This window comes from Pteronotus mesoamericanus, unplaced genomic scaffold (genome assembly GCF_021234165.1).
Source record: "Pteronotus mesoamericanus isolate MK-2021 breed Mesoamerican mustached bat unplaced genomic scaffold, CSHL_Meso_final contig_55, whole genome shotgun sequence".
Lineage (NCBI taxonomy): Eukaryota > Metazoa > Chordata > Mammalia > Chiroptera > Mormoopidae > Pteronotus > Pteronotus mesoamericanus.
Window position 1 is genome coordinate 8,062,465 of NW_026555198.1, and position 23,729 is coordinate 8,086,193.

The 23,729-nt window shown below is 35.4% G+C and overlaps 1 protein-coding gene and 1 pseudogene across 1 annotated transcript in view; one reads left to right on the forward strand and one right to left on the reverse strand.

The window, feature by feature from the left end:
• Positions 1-23,729, forward strand: part of ABCB7 (ATP binding cassette subfamily B member 7) — a 97,531-nt gene that overhangs the window by 35,439 nt on the left and 38,363 nt on the right. The window contains exon 3 of the mRNA XM_054579572.1: positions 1,297-1,416. Coding sequence (XP_054435547.1) covers positions 1,297-1,416 — 120 coding nt within the window. The remainder of the gene's footprint in view (positions 1-1,296; positions 1,417-23,729) is intronic.
• LOC129075510 (ligand-dependent nuclear receptor-interacting factor 1-like) lies at positions 15,240-17,375 on the reverse strand (annotated as a pseudogene).

A 23,729-nucleotide genomic window follows, 5' to 3' on the forward strand; every position in this document is an offset into this window, starting at 1 on the left:
TATAGTGGGTATCAGATTGCTTTTCAGAAAGATTGTTTCAGTGTATTCTCCCATTAACAATGTATTAGAATGCTTGTTTCCATACATCTTCACCAACAATGAGCATTAACATTTTTATTTTTTTCTTTTTAATACCTTTTCCAGAAATTGAGCAATTACTTAAATTTTTAAAATAGGGTTTATTTTACCAACTACAATAATATAGTAGTTTTGGAATACAGCGGTCTCCCCTTATCTACAGTTTTTCTTTATGTGGTCTCAGTTACCCGAGGTCAGCTACATTCCGAACATATTAAATGTAAAATTCCAGAAATAAATAACTCATGAGTTTTAAATTGTTCACCATTCTGAGTAACGTGATGAAGTCTCACACACTCCTGCCCACAATGTGAATCATCCCTTTGTCCAGCATATCCATGCTGTATATGCTACCTGCCCGTTAGTCATTTAGTCCATCTTGGTTATCAGATCAGCTGTGTGGTATCACACTGCTTCTATTCAGGTAACCTTTATTTTACTTAATGATGGCCTGAAAGTCATTCACATAACTTTTAGTATGGTATATTGTTATAACTATTCTATTTTATTATTATTAATCCCTTACTGTGCCTTATTAATACAGTGAACTTTATCATAGATACGTGTGTATAGGAAATAACATAGTATATCTAAGGTTTGATACTATCTGCAGTTTCAGGCATTCCCCTAGAGGTCTTGGAACATATCCTCTGTGAATAAGGAGGGAATTACTGGTTACATGTATTGATTAGTTTTTCAAAAAAAGATTGTATTTATTTATTTATTTATTTGTAGAGAGAGGGGAAGGGACGCGGAAAGAGAGGGAAACATCAGTGTACAGAGAAACATTGCTTGGTTGCTTCTCATACGCCCCCTACTGGGGACCTGGCCTGCATCCCAGGCATGTGCCCTGACTGGGGACTTCACAAAGATGGAAATACGGAATGTATAAATTTTATGTAATGTTTTAAAAGTTTAATAGGTAAGAAATAAATACACAGTACGTGTTCCCTCACCCTAACTTAATAACATTTTGGCAATATAAGGATAGTTATAACTGAAAGTAAGAAATTAAAAAAATGAATAACTTTTTGAAAGCAATTGAAAGTTTGTCATTCTACAAAATAGTTTGAGTTTGAAAGATATTGACCTTAGACTCAGAATACAAGTTATGTTTGAAATGCTTTTATATTTTTGTGACATAGGTACTTAATTCTACATTATTGAAATATAGTTATATTTGAAATAACATGCTACTGCTTTGTTTTCTCTCAACAGTTAAAAGATGTTGATACTCAGAAAATCATAAAAGCAATGCTTTCTTACGTGTGGCCCAAAGACAGACCAGATCTACGAGCTAGGGTTGCCATTTCCCTGGGATTTTTGGGTTGCGCAAAGGTAAGAATAAGAGAAATTATGTGATGTTTTATATAATAAGAAATGCTATGATATTTTCTAGTAATGAAACTTGGGCTGATGTAAGCCACTTTGCGGGGAATGTTGTTAACTTTTAGGACCCTTATTTATTAACTCTTTTATGCAGTCAGCAGAAATTATATGGTAATGCGGTAATGCCTGATTTATCTGTGGCTCAGACTGAAAACAGCTTCAACTTAATGGAACTCATTGCTGAAATCAGTGTAAGATACAACATTGTTTACTGGAGCAAGAAACTCCTCAGAGCCGTGTTGGCTTTTATTTAATACAAATTTATGGTAAGCCTTGTTCTCAGTTCCCAGTAAGTTGAAAAGGATGAAGGCATGTTAGGCACACTATCATCATAGGTGGTGAATACCAGTGTGACATCAAGGGAAAAAAGAGGAAAAAGCTGGGCATTTTGGGACCATTCAGTATAGGAGCTCTCTACATCTTAGCAGCCTCCTCAGTTTGTTATTATACTGTAACACATTTTAGTAAAGCAGAGTTGCAAACTTATAATAATAATTGAGCTTTCAGAAAAATCCCTTGTTTTCAATTTATTCACATTTTGAAGCCAGTGATGTATAAATCTTTAGGTTCAATAGAGTAATGGTACATATACAGGCTCTGGAGTCAGAATTCCTGGGGTCTGGCTTGTAACCTTGGGCAAGTTGCTTAGTCTCTATGCCTGTTTCACAATTTGTAAAATAAAATAAGGTTGTTATAAGAATTAAATAAATTAATGTACAAAGGGCTTACAACAGTGCCTGGCACATAGTGAAACATAATGTACATATGAAAATAAAAATAAATTCAAATTTCTGTCAGAAATTTGGTAAAATAAAAATCTGCTCAAAAGTATAAATGAGATTTGGTTATAATTTGGTCACCACTTTTATATGTGTGTTAATATATTGTTTTAGAACAGGTCTCATCACTTATTTCTCTTACATATCATGTGTGTTCCCATTTAGTTACTTATTCTTTCCCTACCCTCAAAATATTTCTTGAGAACTTGTCATACAAAGTACTGTTGTTAGCCCTGCAGGGTATTCAAATATAAATAAAGCACATTGATTCTCTCATCATGCAGGATAAGACAAGTTTTATTTTATTGCCATAATACAAAGTAGGTCATAAATGATTTAAAAGAAGTGTTAGGAGTGTTTCAAAGGAAAGAACCACTATGATAGGGAGTCAGGAAAGGTTTCAGAGAGGAGGTGATGTCTGAGATAGGCCTGGATTAATGAATAGGATTGTTACAGGTACAGGAATAAGAAGAGGAAGATGAGAGTGAACATAGAGTATGCGTGGAGAAGTGAGTAGTGCAGGTTTGTTCTGGGGAGGGGATAATGTTTCAGAAGAATTTGAAGTAACCTTGGAAAGATAAATAGAGCTCCTAATGTGAAATACCTGAATTGTAAAACAAAAATTTATTTAACTATGTGGGAAGTAGGAAACTCTATTTTGAGTAGAAGAGTAATGAAGTTAGAACTTCAGTTTAGGAAATTAATCTGACCATGTTGTATAAGATGGATTAGGGTGGTGAGAGACCTAAATTAGGGATACCATTCATTTCAATTCATAACTTCATTCAGCAAATATTTACCAACCAGTTAGGATACTAATTTAATAGTCTAGATGAGAAGTAATGGTTTGTACTAGAGTAGTGGTAGAAATGGTAATATGGAGGGAAAAGATACCAGAGGTATTGTGAGGTAGGGGAGAAAGAGTCAATAGGACTTAGCAACAGATCAAAAAAGGAATAGGATTCAAAGATGTTGCCAAGGAATAGAGAATGATAATGCCTTTGTAACAGAAATAGGTAGTATGTTGGGAGATCTTTTTTGGGAGAATGAAAATTTTGGTTTTGGGCATGTTAAGTTTGAGATGCTAATGGTAGAGGTATTCATCTGGTATTACAAAGTGCAAGACAAGCTGAGGAAGAAGCCCAAGGCTTAGAGAGATTAAGAGATAATAGATGAAACAATGCAAATTAATGACTTCACTAAGGAGAACAGAAATAGAAATAGAGGACGACTACAGGCAGAACCTGCGATAAATGTGTTCCTGTAGGAAAGTAAAGTAAATAGTAGTGGAAACATGGACAGGATGACTGAAGAGGTAAGAGTAAAACCAAAATAATGTAGTCAAACTCTGTTCATTTTTCTAGTCTCCTTTCTCATCTATGGACTCTGCTGAGTGATGTCTTAGTGAACCAGACCCTTCTCCGGGAGAGGACTTAAATCAAGATGCTGAGCAAAAGACCAAGAACCCATACTTTATTCTGTTTGTTTAAGCTGAAGAGAGAGAATAATATTACAAATCGAATGTTGAAATTTTAAAAACTTATATTCATTTTTAGCACAGTGTTGGTTGCTGAACTATCTTCTACCCACAGATTACTTAGGGGTAAAGCTTATTTTGATCTCTTGTGCAAGGCAGAATTAGGAAATCGGTCTTTATTCCTTTATTAGCTGAATGTAAGTACCTTGCTGACAAGTTAACGGCAGCAACTTGTCTTACTTTTGAGTTGAAGAGGACAGGTTAGAACATCAGTAATTAATGTAGTCAAAGGGAGAAGTCTTAAATAGTGGTGTTTGTATAGACTTTATTTTTAGAGTGAATTCCAGTATTTCAAAACACAGATTTTTGATTTCTTTTGGATCAGGAACAGGAAGAGCTTGCCAGGTATTATTGTGTGTGCTTGCTCTTACTTTCAGAAAATATGGAAAAACCTTTTTCTTTTTTCTAGACAGGAAGTAGACCATAGAATAACTTTAGGAATGTAATGCCTAGTAGCATTTAATCATTTCTAACACCATTTTTCCATCTTCTCTACTGTCCTCACTTTAAAAGTGATCGTTCTCCCAAATCTTTAAAGCCTGATCGTTGTTTATTTTTGAGTAGTATAGCAGTTGTTATTTATACTTGATGTGCATAGATGGACTAATACCCTTCTCCATCCTTGGCTTCCTGTTTTTTCTTGAACTTTATTACATGCTTTGGCATATGAGCACTTCGACCAATTTATACTCCTTTATTCTCTGGTCTTCTCTATCTTATCTTTATGTGGACGCTGCCTCGCCATGTGAACAGTGTGTGGTGATTTCATAATGAGCCCTGAGGCATCCATGAGAAAGGTGGAAGACAAAAAGTGAGAAATGTCAAGTGAGAAGTAGAAGGGAAGAGGATTTCGTGCTTAACATATGGGGCTACAGCATACCATCGGCTTATTTGCCTTTTAATGCTCTTTTTATTCTGAGGGTCTTAATTCTACCATTGTCTCCAGCAAAGATTTTTAAGATAAAGTGTACTATGTAGAGAGTTCTGTATGACGTATGTTTTAAGGGTTCTGCTGCCTAGAGAGGCAGAGAGAACACTGCCTTCGTTTCTTAAATTCCTACAAATAACATGCATTGCCTTTTCTTACCATCCACACATGTGTTATAGGAGCATCACATCATCTTTAATCTGGGGGTTTTGATATCTTCTAAGGATTTTTAAAATTCAGTCTATTAGTATATTACATACAGCTGTGTCAAGATTTAAAGAAAATATAAAACATTTACTGATATTTGATTTCATGAAATACATATTTAATATTATAAAAAGTTTACTCATATTCTCTAACCACTACTATCTTGTGAGGCACTTAGTTGCCAGAGAAATTGGAGGCACATTAAATTAACGTATCAAATACAAAAAGATATTTTCAATTAATAATCTGTTGAGAACAAAAATAAGTCATATTTAAAATTATAAAGTAATTTTAGAAAAGGGTATGATTTATAAAAACACAGTCAATACCCATTTCCTCCAAGAACTCATTATATAAAGTAAGGGATGATATATGTGTCTTAGTCCATTTCGGCTGCTCTAAGAAAGTACCATAAACTGGGTCATTTATCCCCTGTTTATTTCATTTTAACTTCATATGATGTAATGGGCAAAGAGGGTCTCTGGGGACTCTTGGACTCTTTTATAAGGGCATTAATCCCATCTTTTGAGGGCTGTGCCTCTATGATTTAATCACCACCGAATGTCCCCACCTCCTAATGCTATCACCCTGGGGGTTAGAATTCAATCTATGAATTGAGAGCGGGGTAGAGTGTAGGGGCAGGGCACACACATTCAGACCATAGCAATATGTATTGAGCAAACATTTGTTAAGTGAGTGTTCAATACAAGGTACTGTGCTTTGCATCTAGGAAGATAAATGAATAAAATGCGGTCCTTGTTCTTCTTGAGTTGGAATGTATCGAAGGAGAAAAATATAGAAATAATGATTATATATATATATTTATATCACATTATGTATGTCACATTATATATATATATAACATTAAAAACACCCAAAGTAAGTCACAGGTAAAGCCACATGGGAGTTTTACCAATTAGGCATTTAGGAAAGGCTTCATGCAGGAGCTAGTTTATCAGTAACTGCAAACTTGACATTTGTAACTTCAAAAGATTCATGCACTTCTTGCTTAATTTTGATTCTTTAAAATTTTATGAAAAATAGTTTTTAACATGAAACAATGCTACCTGATTCCTTTAGGTTGAGAAAAATAATTAATACCCTGGAGTACTTTTTAAAATTAAAATAATAATGTTTGAGGTTTACAGAAAAATTAAGCAGTAAGTACAGAAAGTTCTTATATCCTATGTCCTAAAAACACTCAGTTTCTTTTGTTACTAACATCTTGCCTTAGTGTACTACATTTGTCACGATTGATATAACAATTATGAAAAATACATTATTCATGATAACTAAGTTCATATTTTACATTAAGATTCACTGTGTTGTAGTTTACATGAGTTCAGGGAAATACATAATGTCACGTATTCACCATTAAAGTACTGTACAGAATAGTTTTCACTACCCTAAAAATTCCATGTGTTCCACCTATTCATCTTTCTTCACCCTCCCATACCCTGACAACCAGTGACTATTTTATTGTCTCTGAAGTTTTGCCTTTTTCAGATTGTCATATAATTAGAATCATATAACATGTAGTCCTTTCAGACTAGCTGTTTTAACTTTGCAATGTGCATTTCAGAGTCATTCATGTCTTTTTGTGACTTGCGAGTTTATTTCTTTTTATTCTGAAAACAATCCATTGTATGGATGTACCATGGTGTGTTTATCCATTCACCTGTTGAAAGATATCTTGGTTGCTTCCAGATACGGGCAATTTTAAGTAAACTGCAATAAACATGTTCAGGATTTTGTGTGACAAATTTTCAGCTCATTTGGGTAATTACTAAGGAGTGCAATTGCTAAATTATATGGTAAGACTATGGTTAGTGTTGTAAGAAACTGCCAAACTGTCTTCCAAAGTGGCTGTACCATTCTGCATTCCTACCAGGAATAAATGAGAATTTCTGTTACTCCGTGTCCTTGTCAGCATTTGGTGTTGCCGGTGTTCTGGATTTTAGCCATTCTAGTAGATAAGTAGTATTATCTCATTTTGGTTCTAATTCAAAATTGCCTAATATGACCTAAAACTTCTCATGTGTTTTTTGACCATCTGTATATATTCTTTAGTGAGATGTGTGTCAGGTCATTTGTCCATTTTTTTGATTGGGTTGTTCATTTTCTGTTGTTGAATTTCAGGAGTTCTTCATATTACATTTTGGATACCAGTCCTTTATCAGATATTTTAAAAATATTTTTACTCAGTTTGTGGTTGTATTTTCCTGCTCTTAGCAGTATCTTTCACAGAACAGAAGTTTTAAATTTGATGAAGTCCAGCTTACTACTGTTTCATGGATTGTGCCTTCAGTGTCGCATCTAAAGTTATTGCCAAACCAAAGGTCACCTATATTTTCTTTTATGCTATCTTCTGGAATTTTTATACATTTGTGCTTTACATTTAGTCCTGTAATCCACTTGGAGTTAATTTTTGGAAAAGATATAAGATTTGTGTCTAGAGTCTTTTTTATTTATTTTTTCCAGAACCATTTTTTGAAATTTTCCTAAGGGGCTGTCTTTGCTCTGTTGCCAAAGATCAGTGAACTATATTTACATATATTTGTCTATTTCTAGACTCTTTGTTCTGTTCCATTGATGTATTTTTCTATTCTTTTGCCCTTACTGCACAGTCTTGATTGGTGTAGTTTCTTGGTAAGTCTTGGAGTTAAGTAGTGACAGCCCTCCGACATTATTTTCTTCTTCAATATTGTGTTGGCTATTTTAGGTCTTTTTCTTTTCTATATAAAATTTATAATCAGTTTATTCATATCTACCAAATTACTTGCTGGGATTTTGATTGGTATTGCATTGTCAATATAGATCAAGTTTGGGAAGAACTGACAGCTTGACAATATTGAGTCATCTTATCCACAAACATGGAATACTTTTCCATTTATTTAGTTGTTCTGTGATTTTTCTCATCAGTTTTCTAGTTTTCTTCATAGATCTTGCACATGTTTGGTTATATCTGTAGCTCATTATTTCAATTCTTGGTACTCATTTAAATGGTGATATATTTTTAATTTGAAATTGTATAATGTTTGTTGGAGGAATATAGAAAAGCAGTTGACTTTTGTGTAGTACTTTTTTTATCCTTAAGTCTTGCTAGAGTTGCGTATTAATTTCAGTTTTTGATTCTTGAATTTTTCTACATAGGTAACCATTTGCAAAAATTGTTTACTTATTCCTAATATGTATCCTTTTTATTTCTTTTTTTCTCTATTGTATTAGCTAGGACTTCCAGTACCATGTTAAGCAATAGCAGCAAGACAGGGCACCCTTGTTCCTAATCTTAGGGGAAAACCTTCTAGTTTCCCCTTAATGAATATATTGTAAGCTACAGGGTTTTACATAGAAGTTCTTAAACCAGTTGAAGACATTCCCCTCTGTTTCCAGCTTGCTGGAAGTTTTTATGAATAGGTGTTGGATTTTGTCCTATGCTTTTTTTTGCATCTATTGATACCATTTGATATATTTTCTTTAGCCTATTAATGTGATAAATTACATTATGGCCATGTGTCACTTAATGACAGGGATGTGTTTTAAGAAATGCATCGTTAGGTGATTTCATTGTGCAAACATTATAGAGTGCACTTACACAAACCTAAATGTATAGCTTACTAAATACCTAAGCTATGTGACATAGCTTATTGCTCCTAGGCTACAAACTTGTACATGTTACTGTACTGAATACTGTAGGCAATTGTAAGACAATGATGAGAATTTGAATATCTAAACATAGGAAAGGTACAGTAAAAATACAGTATAAATGTAAAAAATGGTGCACTTCTATAGGGCATTGGCCACGAGTGGAGCTTGCAGGACTGGAAGTTGCTCTGGGTGAGGCAGTGAGTGAGTCTTGAGTGAGTGTGAAGTCCTCAGACATTACTGTGCATTACTGTGGACTTTATAAATATTCATAGGCTACCCTGAATTTTTTAAATGTGTGTTCAAAAATAAATTAACCTTAGCTTACTATAACTATTTTTACTTTTTTAAAAATTAGATTTTTTTGGTAATATCATTTAGTTTAAAACAGGCACTTTAAGGATGGCATAAGCATCATGGCAGAGTGAGAAGATTCCTTTGTTTCTCCTCTGAAAATTACAACAAGTCGGACACTTATAACCCAACAAAGGATCCCTTGCTTACCACACAGACACAGCTGAAAAATCCATGCATGGGAGCATCTAAAGGTGGGTAGATTGGAACGAGCAGGGGAGGTTGTATGGAGAAAGGACAGGGACAGTGCCCACCATAGCTCCAAAGAGGCTTGATAGTGATGTAGAAATTGGACTATACTACTCACACTGTAGGCTGGAGCTTACTAGGGGCAGAAGTAGTGGTCATCCAAGAAAAGGCATCTCCCTTCCCCACTCCCCATTGTTTTAGACCACAGAATGGGTGGTTTGGAAGCTTAAAATAATACATCATCCTGACAGCCGTTACTGAAAGGGGAGCAGAGCTGCAGATCACAAACTTGTCTCCCCAGTTTGACCCTTCCAGTGCCTGGAAAAGAAAACTAAGAAAGTTCCCAATAGCCTGGTAATGCCCAAGGTCATTGCTGGTTGGATTGGGGAGAGATAGCAGACCTGCAGAAAGCAAATTTGCCTACCTAGTCCCAGACAACACAGTTGGTACCTGGTTCCCTTGGTGGCAGGTTGGTGGAGCCTAGGCAGCGCTAACTTGCTACCCTAGCCCCGCCCATTGTGTCAGAGCCTAGTAGAGACACCTCCAGACACATAGTGGGTCAAAAAACCATTAGGAAAAAGGAAGTAGCACTGGGAACTTGCAATATCAGTTCTTCACCACCCACACATTTTCCCACCACAGTGGTGGTGACCCATAATAACCAAGACAAGTGAGTCGCAGAGTGGACATCTACAATCCCAGTGTACATGGTATATTCCTTAACCTAAGTGAAGCTGCTCCACCTCAATCCCAGAGGCAAAAATAGTGCCAGTAAGAGAAAACAAAAACTTTCACTATAACACCATTCACTGAAAAACAAAAGAAAGTACCCGACCTATCAACCTGCTGAACTGTTAATAGAAAATCATATCTAAACAAGAAAAGAGCTCCCTAACTCAAATGTGCAGGCAAAGAAACAGTCTGTCAAATACTCTGAACAGCCAAATTAACATGTGAGCACAGAAAGAAAATCAAAAGTCTCCAGAAACCAAACTCAAGAGTCATGGAAGACTGTGACTTAAATGACAGAGAATTTAAGATTGCAGGTAGGAAGCTTAATGACATACAAGAGAACTAAGAAAGGTAGTTCAGTGAGTTCAGAAAGAAAATTAGTGACATTTTCATCTTTTACTGAAGGGATGGAAACTAAAAAACCCCACCCAAATAGAAATTCTAGAGTTGAATGAATCAATACATCTGATGAAGAATCTATTAACTTTAGAAAGAGAGCAGAGCACATGGAAGATAGAATTAGCAAGCTCAAAGATAGAAACTGGAAATGACCCAGGAGGGAGAAGAGAACTAAGAGTTAAAAAATGAATGAACTCTACGAGAACTATCTGACTCCAATAGAAAGAGCAACATAAAGATAATGAGTGTACTAGAAGAAGAGAGAGAAAAGGGAACAGAAAGCCTATTCAAACAAATAATTGATGAGAACTTCTTAAACCTACGGAAAGAACTAGATCCCCTGAATTCAAGAAGCTAACAGGACACCTAATTATCAATGCAAAAAGACCTTTTCCAAGACACATTATGTTAAAACTGTCAAGAATTACTGACAAGTAAAGTTTTCTAAAGACAGGGACTTAAAAAACTAATCTAGACAGGAAACCCAATTAGTAGATTATCATCAGGTCTTTCATCAGAAAATTTACAAGCCAGGAGACAGTGAAATGAAATGTTCAAAATATTGAAAGAGAGAAACAATCAGCCAAGAATAATATAGGGTGGGGCAAACGTAGGTTTACAGTTGTGAGTATGTGAAACACTGATATTATTCTATTATTAATTATTGTATTATTTTCCATATGAACAACTGTAAACCTGCATTTGCCCCACCCACTGTATGAAGGAGAAACAGGCTTTTCCAGTCAAAAAAACAAAGCTAGGAGAATTTACCACCACAAGAACTGCATTACAAGAAATGTTGAAAGGAGCTCCTGTACCTGAAACAAAAATAAAGAAAGTATGCAAAATTTTGAGTAGGATGACAGATAGACAGAAGGTAGAAAGTGGAACTGTTTTTCAGAATAGGCTATTAAACACTTAACTGTAATATAAAGGTTAAAGGGGAAAAAAGTGTTTTTAGAAAGACTAAAACTTCATCCTGAATGGTGTGGCTCAGTGGATTGAGTGCCTGCCTGTAAACTGAAAGGTCACTGGTTTGATTCCCGGTCAGGGTACATGCTGAGGTTGCAGGCCAGGTCTCTGGTTGGGGTTGGGCGAGAGGCCACCGATTGATGTTCTGCTGTTTCTCTCCCTCTCTTCCCCTCTCTCTAAAAATAAATAAATAAGAAGACTAAAAATTCTGCAGTTTGGAAATGAATGCACAGCATACAAAGGGATAATTTGTTAGAACAAAAATATAAGAGGGTGGTGGAAAAGGATGGGATTTGCATAGGGGAATGAAGATAAGATGCAATCAGAAGAAAAAGGATTACTGTGTATATGAAGTATTTATTTTTTACATAAACCTAATGGTAAACACAATATCAAAGTCTAGAGTTGAGACCATAACATACAAAAGAGGAAATGGAGAAAAAATAATAGAAGACCACCAAATTAAAATAGTAGACAGAAGCACACAAGGGAAAAGAAACAATGAAGATAAAGAGCAACCAGAAACAAAAGATAAAATGGCTGTAAAGTAAGTCCCCATGTATCTGTATTTATCCTAAATGTATATGGATTGAACTCACTGGTAAAAAGATGTATAATAATGGGATGATTAAGACCCAACTATATGTTTCCTTTAGAGACCTATCTGAGCTCCAAGACAAACACAGGCTCAGAGAAAATGTGGAATACTCCAAGCAAATGGCATCCAGAGGAAAGGGAGTGAAGACGTACTTATATCAGACAAAATAGATTTCAAGATAAAAAGGTAACAAGAGAGAAAAATGGATATTTTATAATGATAAATTGGATACTTCAGCAAGAAGACGTAACACTTAATATATTTGCATCCAACCTGAGATCACCAAAATGTATAAAGCAACTAGTAACAAACCTAAAGGGAGAAACTGACAAAAATACAATTATAGTAGGGGACCTTAATACCCCATTGACAGCAATGAATAGATCATCCAAACAGAAATTCAGTAAGGAAATAATGGCCTTAAATGATACATTAGGTGACTGCATGGACATAATATTTATAGAACTTTCCACCCCAAGATGGCAGAATAGGCACTCTTCTCAAGTGCACAGTGGAAATTCTGAAGGGGATACACCAGATGTTGAGCACAAAACTAGTCTTAACAAATTTTAAAAGACTGAAATCATGCCATGCATTTTTATTGACCACAGTGGTATGAAACTGGAAATTACATGAAGAAAGCTGGAAAAAATACAAGTATGTGGAGATTAAACAATATGCTACTGAACAACTATTGGATCAAAGAGGAAATAAGAGATAAAGAGATACATAGATACAATGAAAATGAAAGTACTACAACATACCAAATTTTTGAGATGCAGGAAAAGTAGTATTAAGAGGGATGTTACTAATTTTTATATTAATACAAGCCTACCTGAAGAAACAAGAAATATCTCAAATAAAATATTTACATTACTCTGTAGAAAGCTAGGGTAAGAACAAATAAAGCCCAAAGTCATTAGAAGGAATAAAATAATAAAAATCAGAGTGGAAATAAATGAAATAGAGAACAATAAGACAATAGAAAAATGAAGGAAACAAAGCTGGTTCTTTCAAAGGATGAAACTGAGAAACCTCTGGCCATACTCACTAAGGAGAAAAGAAAAGTCTAAAATAAAATGAGAAATGAAAGAGGAGAAGTTGTAGTGGACACCATAGAAATACAAAGATTAATGCAAGAATAATATGAAAGGCTGTCTTTAAATATTAAGAACCATTTTTTCCCATTTTAGGATTTTAGTGGATTTGAGCTGTCCAACTTCTGTTGCCATGTTCCAGGATTTCTCAGAATTATTGGTGCAGATTTTTGTCATCACATCTAAGCATGATAGAAATGTGTTTTTTCATTAAAGCAGCACACACAGGTTACGTTTAAAGGAAATAAATGTTGTCCAGAGTTTAAAATCCCCAATACAGATTCAGGGATCTTCAGATCCTCTGGGAAGAATTTTAAATGTCTGCTATTTTAACCATCCATATTTATGTTTAAACAGCTTCAGTGGAGAGAAAATTGTGTATAATTTAATAATAACTACATTACAGATAAGGTTTCAGGGATCCTTGGCTTTTTATTCAGTAATCAAATTAAAGTATCAGATTTATGATTGGATTCAGAAACATTAAAGCCACAAGGTTTCTTCCAGACTAATGAATTCTTTAGACTATTGTACATCCAAATGCTTTGTTAATGCACAACAGTGAATTAAATTCCTTAATGTGACTTCAGTGAGAAAAAAGTGGTACTTTTTGCATAGGTGGTTTTTACTCAAAGGTGATTAGAGTAGTCCCCCACCTTGTTTTCAGAGGACACCTTCCAAGACCCCCAGTAGATGCCTGAAACCACAGATAGCACTGAATCTTATATATATTACGAATTTTTTCCTACATGTACATACATATGACAAAGTTTAATTTATAAATTAGGCACAGTAAGAGATTAACAACAATAATTAATAATAAAATAGAACAATTAAAATAATATACTGTAACAAAAATCATGTGAATGTAGTCCCTCGAAATATTTTTTGTATTGTACTCAGTGTCCTTGTGAAAATGCAAGATGATGACAGTGCCTACATGATAAGATGAAGTAAGTTACTCAGGCACAATTTAAACTTTATGAATTGTTATTACCAATTTGTACTTCTCAATCCCGTCACCTTATTTTTTTTTACACTTTAAAAAAGTGATTTTAGGGTATATGAATTATCTCAATAAAGCTGTTGCAAAAAAGAAAAGCCAGGAGAATCTAGTTGATGATCAGTTTATATTTGTTCTACTTCTTGGTATTTGCTGTTTTCTATTTTGTTGTCAATGTACAGGTTTTATTTGACCTTCCTTCCAGAGATTTGCTGATCATCTTTTTAAATAATCTTTTCTTCCTTCCCCTTCATCATTATCTCTCCACCACTTCCAAACTCTCTAAATCAAAGAAAGACAGACAGAAAACTGTTTGTCTCTTTTAAGAAAAACATTTTATAGTTTTAAAAGGTATTAAATGTGGTCATTGTTCACATTTATTTTTCACACAGTCTAAGTCACATATGTCCATAGTCATAAAAAAAGCATTTACCTAGGAGCAGTAACATAACACATTAAGTAAACAATACATTATATAGCCTGAATTCTAAAACTCATTTTGGATTATACAAAACCATCATGTGAAAGTTACAAAACAATTGTCCCTCAATCTTGAGAAATGTTTAAATTTTTAAATAATGCTGCTTAATACTTTTTTCATGAAATTTTTAAAAAATTACAATGGTGAGCAGAAGGTATCACTTCATGGGTAAAGAGACTGAGTATATATACAAGTCCAGCAACAAAGCTAAGTTTAGAGCTGATTTCCTCTCAGATAATTTCAATGGTATATAATAATGGTCTATTGTTAGAATAATACCTGAGAAATTTAGCTAAAGATACAAACAACAGCTCTGGTTGGTTGACTTAGGTAGTTGGGGCATTGTCCCATACACCAATGGGTTGCAGGTTCAATCCCCGGTCAGGGCATATACCTAGGTTGTGTGCTCTATCCCTGGACCAGGCATGCACTGGCAGCAACTGATCAATCTCTCTCTCTCTCTTCCCCTTCCTCTCTAAAATAATACAAAAAATATCCTCAGGTGAGGATAAAAATTAAAAAAATAATTTAAAAAAGAGATACAAACAATAACAAAAATCCTGCCTAAATATTCAAACTTGGGGAATTCTAGTTAAAGATAACAAAAATTAGGCTATTTTTCTTTCCAAAAAAAAGGTTAAACAAAGATTTAGATATCCCATGTAGATTATACCAAAGATTTATATGCGAATCAACCTTTTTCTGCATTCCTTAAATAACATTTTATAATAAACTGATGAAAAAACAAATTTCATATTCAAAGACACTTTCAGAATGCATCTACAGTTAACTTAATTCAAACATATGGTAAACAGAGCTAATTCATTGAAGTCTTTAAGTACAGCAACATTTTATTTTTGGTGCATCTTCTTGTGCATTTCTTCAAGGGCTGCTTCTTTTTCAGCATCTGCTTAACTCTTATTTTTTCATCTCGAATGGTTTCTTCTAACTCTGGTGGTGTCGTGGGGAAAGTATCTTCAGTATAATTTTTATTAAAGGAACGGCTTTGTTCAAAATCTGCATTTGAACTCAATGCATGTTTCTCCTGGTTCTCATGTGTACAGAGTTCTACCTCAGTTCTCTTTTCTTCCCTGGTTTTATTGCAGCTTGTGATGATGTTACGGTGTGATACATCTGAAGTTGGTAAAATACAACTAACAAGCTGGGAACTAGTGACATTAGTTCCTACATTTACAGCTGTATAAGCAGTCTTGGTTTTTCTCTTCTTTGTGTGATCCATCTTCTTAACAGTTTTTTCTTTTCTTATCAAAACCCTGTTTCCTCTCTCCCTCTTTCCCTGTAAACTTTGTCTCTTTGTCACTCTTCACCAAACTCCTAAAGGAATCAACACCTTCTCCAGTACGCAAATGGTCAGTAATTCGAGTAAGGCATACTCTCAAATCTTTAGTGAGACCGAATAGCTTTTTCAGTTCAGCATCAGTGTTCAGATACGCCTTATTGCTTCTTCCTTGGGAATTTTTCTTATCATTTTTTCTTGAGTAACTTTTTCTAATGTTGATGCCATCTCATTCTGGATCTTTGGTTCTTGGTCTCTGATAACACATTGTTGTGAAGTAATACTTGTTGCATCAACAGAGGAACTTATTTTCTCTATGCTCTGGACGATATTTTCTTTTTGGGGGGCATTTTGTCCTGTACTAAATCCATGTGGAAAGTCTGCCTTTATGAATAAAGCCTTACTCTGTTTTAAGTGGTTAATGGATGGGTTCAGATTATGTGGGTTTAGGATAGAAAGAGATGTTGTTGCCACTTTTTTATTCTTCTCTGCCCTTAGATTGGCCATGGAAGCAAGCTGGGTATTTGAAAGTGATTTTGTCTCCATCTGGGAAGTCAATCCCTTCACCTTTTTCACCCAGTCCCCCAATCTCCCTCCCCTCTGGCAACCATTCGTCTGTTTTCTGTATATAGGAGTCTGCTTCAGTTTTGTTTGTTCATTTATTTTGTTCTTTAGATTCCATAGTCATGGGGACCTAGAGTACACCATAGGGAATATAGTCAATAATGTTGTAATAACAGTGTATGATGCCAGGTGGGGACTGGAAATGTCAAGGAGACAGCTTTGTAAGTATATGATTATCTAACCACTATTTTGTATACCTGAAAATAATACAAAATAATATTGATGTAAATGATAATTGAAAAATAAAATTTAAAAATATTAAAGCATAGAAAAGAATAATATGAAAGGCTATACACCACCAAATTTGAAAAGCTAGGAGAAATATACAAATTCTTAGACATATATAACCTTCCTACTGAACCATATAGAATTGTAAAACCTAAATGGTCTAATCACTAGTAAGAAAATTAAAACAGTAATGAAAAATCTCTTCAAAAAACAGAAGCCCATGACCAGATGGCTTAACCGGTCAATTCTAACAAACATTAAGAGAAGATTTAATATCAGTACTTCTCAAAATCTTCCAAGAAAAATTAAACAGGAGGGAATGCTTCCTAATTCATTTTATGAAGCCAACATTACCCTGATACCAAAACCAAGCAAGGACAACACAAGAAAAGATTACATGCCAGTATCTCTGATTAATACAGATGCAAAAATCCTAAACAAAATACTAGCAAATCAAATACAACAATACATTAAAAAGGATCATATATCGCTATCGAGTGGGGTTTATTCCAGGAGCTCATCGTTAGTTCAACATTCACAAAACAGTGTGATGCACCACATTAACAAAATAAGAGATAAAAAGCATATGATCATATCAATAGATGTAGAAAAGTATTTGGTAAGAAACAATATAAATTTGATTAAAACACTCAATACAATGGGCATAGAAGGAAAGTACTTCAACATATGACAGATACTCAGCCAGTGTCATAGTCCATGGTGATAAACTAAAATCTTTTCCTTTAAGATCAGGAACAAGACATGCATGCTCACTCTCACCACTCTCCTTGCACATCTTAAGGTCTTGAGGGGCAGTAACAATGCATGCACCTGTCATCTCTATGGTAGCAATTCCTTGTTTTGAAACACTTCTGGAAAGGACCTCCCTGAGGCCGTTTTTGAGGAGGTGTCACTCCTCAGAAGTATGTCCATGGTGGTTTGCCTTTTTTTTTTTCCCCATAAATTTGCTTGTAAGCAGAAAATGCACCTGAACATGCCTTTCTCTCTCAATGAAAACCGTTCAAAGTTGAGGTCCATGTCTTCAAACTTTTCAAGGAGCTTGTTGAAGTTCTCAAAAGCTTCTGCTAAACTTTTCACTGTGAATTTTCCTGGGCATTCTTTTCCTTCTCCTGCAGTTTCCTTTTCTCTTGCTTCTTCACCTGTGTTTTTCTGTTCCAGTTCCAACAACTCCTTATTAGTTGAATTCCTCAGAAACCACCACTAGGAGCTTGCCATGCTATCCATAGAGAGGCTTCAAGTTGTTTGCCATCTCAACCACACCCTTGTCGATTTTTGTAACCTTTGCTGTACAATGTTTATGATGGCTACGACATCACTAGGCGGTAGTAATTTTTCAGCTTGCTTATAATCTAACAGGACCACTGTCCTGTATATTGCCCATCTTTGACCTAAATGTTATGTAGCACATGACTAATGGATTTTCAAACGTTAAACTGACCATGCTTGCCTAAAATAAAAGCCACTTGGTCATGCTGTGTAATTGTTTTTATACATTATTGGATCTGACTTTTAACATTTTGGTGAGAATTTAAAAAATCTATTTCATAAGAGATATTGGTCTGTAGTTTTCCTGTCTTGTGAAGTCTTTGGTTTTGGTATTAGTGTAATACTGGCCTCATAGAATGAGTTAGGAAATATTCCCACTATTTCTGTTTTTCTGGAAGAGGTAGATGGTTTTAAATATCGTCTAAGTACTTGTCCAATTTTCTTTTGTCCTTGTTGTGCATTGCTGATAAAATTTCCCTTTAGTGCTTTTGTTCTTTATTTTTTCTCTCCTTCTGATTCTTTTGAAACTTACTATACAGATAGTCAGAGAAACTAAATTTTTTTCCCATTTACGTATATTGGGCCCTTTTTGGGAGCAGTAGTTACAGATCCCTTAATTATCAGAGGCTACTCTAAAAGATAAATTATTGATGAATTTAGGTATTAGAAGATCTGGAAGAATTCGATTTCTCAGATGACATAGACAGCACTTTCATGACTAGGAAAAGTCATTTTAAAATCTGGAATGTGGGAGAATCAAGATGGCGAAGGAGTGAGTGGAAGTCTCACTGACCTCCTCCCAGGACCCACCTGGAATTACAACTAAATTGTGGAGAAATCACCTGGAACAAACAACGGAACAAGAGTGAGAGAGGAGCGTCGTGACCCTCAGAGACAGAAGAATCGGCTTTACTGCAATCTAACTGGTAAGGAGTGCGGTACAGACCTGAGAAGGTGGGGCGCCCAAGGGCGGCAGCACCAGAAGGATATTGAAACGGCCAGTGGAATTCCCGTGAGAAGAGCGGGGTCTCAACCGTACGTAGGGATCTCTAGCCCACAGCACCAGGGCCCAAAAAGTACACAGAAAACAGCCAGCTGCGAAAAGCGGCAGGGTTGCTCTCTGCCAGAGACAGGTGGCTGGAGATGCAAAGAGCCTTCTATAGGGCCAACGAAAAATTTTTATTTGCAGCCTCTTACCCGTGTCTCTGGCAAGGCGGGGACAGGATGGGCTGGAGATGCCTGAGGAGAGACTGGGGAAGGAGGCTTTGACGAGAGAACTGAGAGAGTGGCTGGCGGGATCTTGGTGCTGATTCATCCCCCATGCGGCGGCAGCCATTTTGCTCAGGAAGAGGTCACTTTCCCTGAGTGACACCAGCATCAAAGGACCCAATAGCCCCACCCCCAGGTGGGATTCCACCCCGCCCTGTGCTGTCTAAGCTGCCTGCTAAGTGCAGAGTGGAAGCCACAGAGAATAGATCCCTGGCTAAAGCGGGCACAGACGTGTCTGGCGACACTTGAGGAGGGGCTGGGGACAGAGGCTCTGGGGAGAAGAGAGAGAGTAGCCTGCAGGATCCCAGTGCGGACTCCTTCCCCATACGGCAGCAGTGTGAAAGGACCCAATAACCCAGCTCCCAGGAGGGACTCCGCCCTGCCATAAGGTGTCTAATGTGCCCTGCTGAGTGCAGAGTGACTAGATGAACAGCTGAAGGAGACAGCCACAGAGAGTAGATTACTGGAAGTCTCGAACAGACTGCCTAAGGTCAGACAGGGTCAACATCTGACATCATCAAAGGTAGATCCAGAAAGTAAAAACAGTGGTCTCGAACCATAGATGTTCACACCACAAAGTCAGGAAATCAAGACAGATCAACCTAAGAAGCAGAAGCAAAAGAGAAGAGTCTCACAAATAATGGGAAGAAAAAGAATTATGCCCCATTCAAAAGGAAAGTAGGGATCCCCACAAAGACAACTAAATGAAATAGAGGCAAGTAAACTATCCAATACTGAGTTTCAAACAGTGGTTCTAAGGATGCTCAATGAACTCACTGAACTCAGAGAGAATTACCAAAAATTACAGGGAAACTACGAGCAACTTACTGCAAACTATATCAGCATGAAAAAGGACATAGAAACTATGAACAAGACACAAGAGGAAATGAAGAATACTATTTCTGAATTGAAGAACACAGTAGAAGGAATCCAAAGCAGGCTAGATGAAGCAGAGGATCGAATCAGCGAGCTGGAGGATAAGGTAGAAAAAGCTTCCAGAAAGAGCAAGAAAATGAAAATAGTCAAAAAGCATGAAGAGACATTGAGGGAAATGCAGGACAACCTGAAACGTAATAATATCCGTTTAATAGGGATACCAGAAGGAGACGAGGAGGAGGAAGGGATAGAGAACCTGTTTGAAAAAGTAACGATAGAAAACTTCCCTAATGGGAGAAGAGAAAATGTCACACAAGTCCAGGAAGCACAGAGGGTCCTATTCAAGAGGACCCCAATGAGGCCCACCCCAAGATACATCATCATTAAAATGGCAAATATCAAAGACAAACAGAATCCTAAAGGAAGCAAGAGAGAAAAAGGTGGTAACATAAGGGAGCCCCAATACAGCTAGCAGCTGACTTCTCAACAGAAACACTGCAAGTCAGAAGGGAGTGGCAAGAAATATTCCAAGTAATGAAAAGCAAAGGCCTGCTACCAAGACTGCTCTACAGAGCAAGGCTCTCAATTAAAATGGAAGGCGAAATAAGGAGTTTCCCAGACAAAAGAAGGCTAAAAGAATAAACCTCCACCAAACCAGCACTGCAGAATATGCTAAAGGGACTGCTTTAAGATGAAGAAAAAGTTTCTATAAATACCCAGTTCATTTCAGAGTTGCCAATACTTGATATTACCAATATTTTTAATACTTAATCTGATTGTGACAAGATGTGTTATTTTAATTGTTCTTTTACTATTTGCTGAAACTAAACCTGTTTTACTATATTTCTTGCCTATTTCTATTTTTTATTTAAAAAAGCTTTAAATGACTTTTTGGTATTATTTACCCTTTTATTGATTAAAGGTTTGTAGAACTTTTTTCCCTTAAAAAACAACAAGAAATAAAAAACCTATTAACCATGTTTCAGCTGTGCTGCAAATACTTTTCTATTCTATTCCTTGTCTTTTAACTTTTTTATATGTATATTACTATATAGTTAAATGTTTAATACAGTCATATTGTCAATATTTTACTTTATAGCTTCTGAGGTTGAATATTTTACTTCAGGTCATGAAAAATATTAGCTCTATTTTCTTCTAAAACTCCTTAGATTCTACATATTGATTTTTAACTCACCTGTATATTTCTTATATAATGTGTGAAATAGGGCTCTATATTTGTTCTCTTTCAAGTAAGAGTGGTCCATGCACCTTATTTGTTGAATAGGCCTTATTTTACCCATTAATTTGAAGTATCAACTTAATCATACATATATTAATCAGATACATACGTTTGTCTCTAGAATGTTCATTGTATTTCATTGGTCTACTTGATTATTTCTGTGCGGGTGTCATGTTGGTTTAATTGCTGAGATTTCATAATGGTTTAAAATTTTTAAAATATTTTATAATTAACTTTGACATTTAAAAAATAAATAAAATCAATCTACATTTAAGAAAGAAAGAAAGGAGATGTAACTCCTACCTTTTGCGACAACATGGATGGAACTGGAGAATATTAAGCTAAGTGAAATAAGACAGTTGACGAAAGACAAATACCATATGATCTCACCTATAAGTGGACTCTACTCAACAAAATAAACTAATGAGCAAAATAAACCACAGGCACAGAAACATGGAGCAGACTGAAAGTGACCAGAGGGGAGGGGGAAAGAGGACAATGGTGGAAAGAAGGGGAAGGGACTAGACAAAGAACATGTATGAGTGACCCATGGACATGGACAACAGAGTGGGAATTGATTGTGGGAGCGAGGGATGGGGTGGGATGGGTGGTGGGGATAAAGGTGTAAAAATTGAGACAACTATAATAGAATAAACATGATTTATAAAGAAAAAAATATTTACTCTCATTTTGATAAGAAAATTTAATCTTGTAACAGTTCAATAAATTTTCTTTATAAAACAAGTAAAAAAAAATCTGGAATGTGAGACCCGCAGTAAACTGACCATACTAACCATCAATTTATTGCATCATATAGATACAGCATACCTTTGGCTGTTTTTTATGGTGATTTTATGTTTCCTTAACTCCTTTCTTCAATTAGTGTTCCATTTTTTTGTATTAAAATTAAGTGAATTTAGTTTTTAAATGGTATATTAGTCTCTGAAAATCCGAGAGTTTTGCAGGTTATATGTGTAATTTAACCTTTAGATCTAGGAAAGAAAAATGTTTTGTGATAGTAAGTCCCTTTATTTCTGTTGTATATAAATTAATGGGTACATTCTAGTTACAGCTGAAACATACCTTTTGTCCTATGATTATAATATAGTGAAAATAACCAGTTTCTCAACTTTTAGAAGGCAATAGGGATATTAAAATTCATATTGAGTTAATTTTTATTGAAATACACTATTATGTAGCCTGACTTTTAGCCTCTAGGGAGCCCACTTTGGTGTATCCTGAGACACTGACTTTATATTTTAAAGTTTATTTTTCATATACATGCTGTAAAATATACTTTCTTGGTATGTAGGTCTGTGATTTTTAACACATGTACATATTTGTAATCATGGCCACAGTCAGGATAAAAAAATGTGCCTTCACCCCCAAATTTTCCTTTGTGTAATGCATTTGTAGATATAACCTCTCTAGATACCTAATTGCTGAATGCCACTGATTTGTCCTGTATCACTATAGTTTTGTCATTTTGAGAACACCCTATATATAAATAGATTCATACAGTATATAACCTTTAGAGCTAGCTTCTCACACTCAACATAATGGCTTTGTTATTCATCCCAGTGATTGAGTATATCGGTAGTTCTTTCTTTTTTATTGCCGAGTAGTATTCTATGTTATAGATGTACTAGAATTTGTTTATCCATTCAGCTACTGGTGGATATTTGGTTTCTTTCTGTCCTTTGTCTATTATAACTAGAGTTGCTATAAACACTCAGACACAGGTTTTTATGTGAACCTGAGTTTTCATTTCTCTGAGATAAGTAACTAGGAGTGAAATTGTTGGGTCATGGTAAATGTATTTTTAATTATAAGAAACTGCCAGACTGTTTTTCAAAGTCACTGTTTTTATCTTCCCACCAGCAATGTATGAGAATTCCAGTTGCTTCATTTCTTTGTAAGAACTTGGTATTGTCAGGCATATAGTGGTTATCTTGTGGTTTCAATATACATTTCCCTAATGTTAATGATATTGATTACCTTTGCATGTGCTTAGTTGCCATCCATATATCCACTTTGAAGTGTCTGTTCAAGTGTTTCATTCATGTTTTAGTTGGGCTGTTGTTTTTCCTGTTGAGTTTAGTGAGTTATTTATATACAGGTTCACCCATTATTTGAAAGTAGAGCATTCCAATGAAAGCTTTTGTACACCAAAATGGTGTCAAGTGAAGAGTATCCTCTGCTTCCCAAAAGTTCTCATTATGCATTTCGGTTTTATGAAAGTCTGCATTAGTACTGTAACAGGTGTTTTTTCCCCCATGAAAGTGAAAAACCTGTTCAGATTTCTTTCAGTTGGCAAAAGCAAGTACTAATGTAGGTCTTTCATAAGAACAAGGTGGCAAAATGCAAAAGTTTGAAGTGTGGAAGATATTATTTTCTCCTGGTCTGTAGTTTTTTAAAAAAAATCCCTTCATAGTGTCTTACATAGAAGAAAAGTTTTCAATTTTGATAGGTTCTGGCTTATCATTTTCCCCTTATGGATATGCTTTGATTGTTATGTCT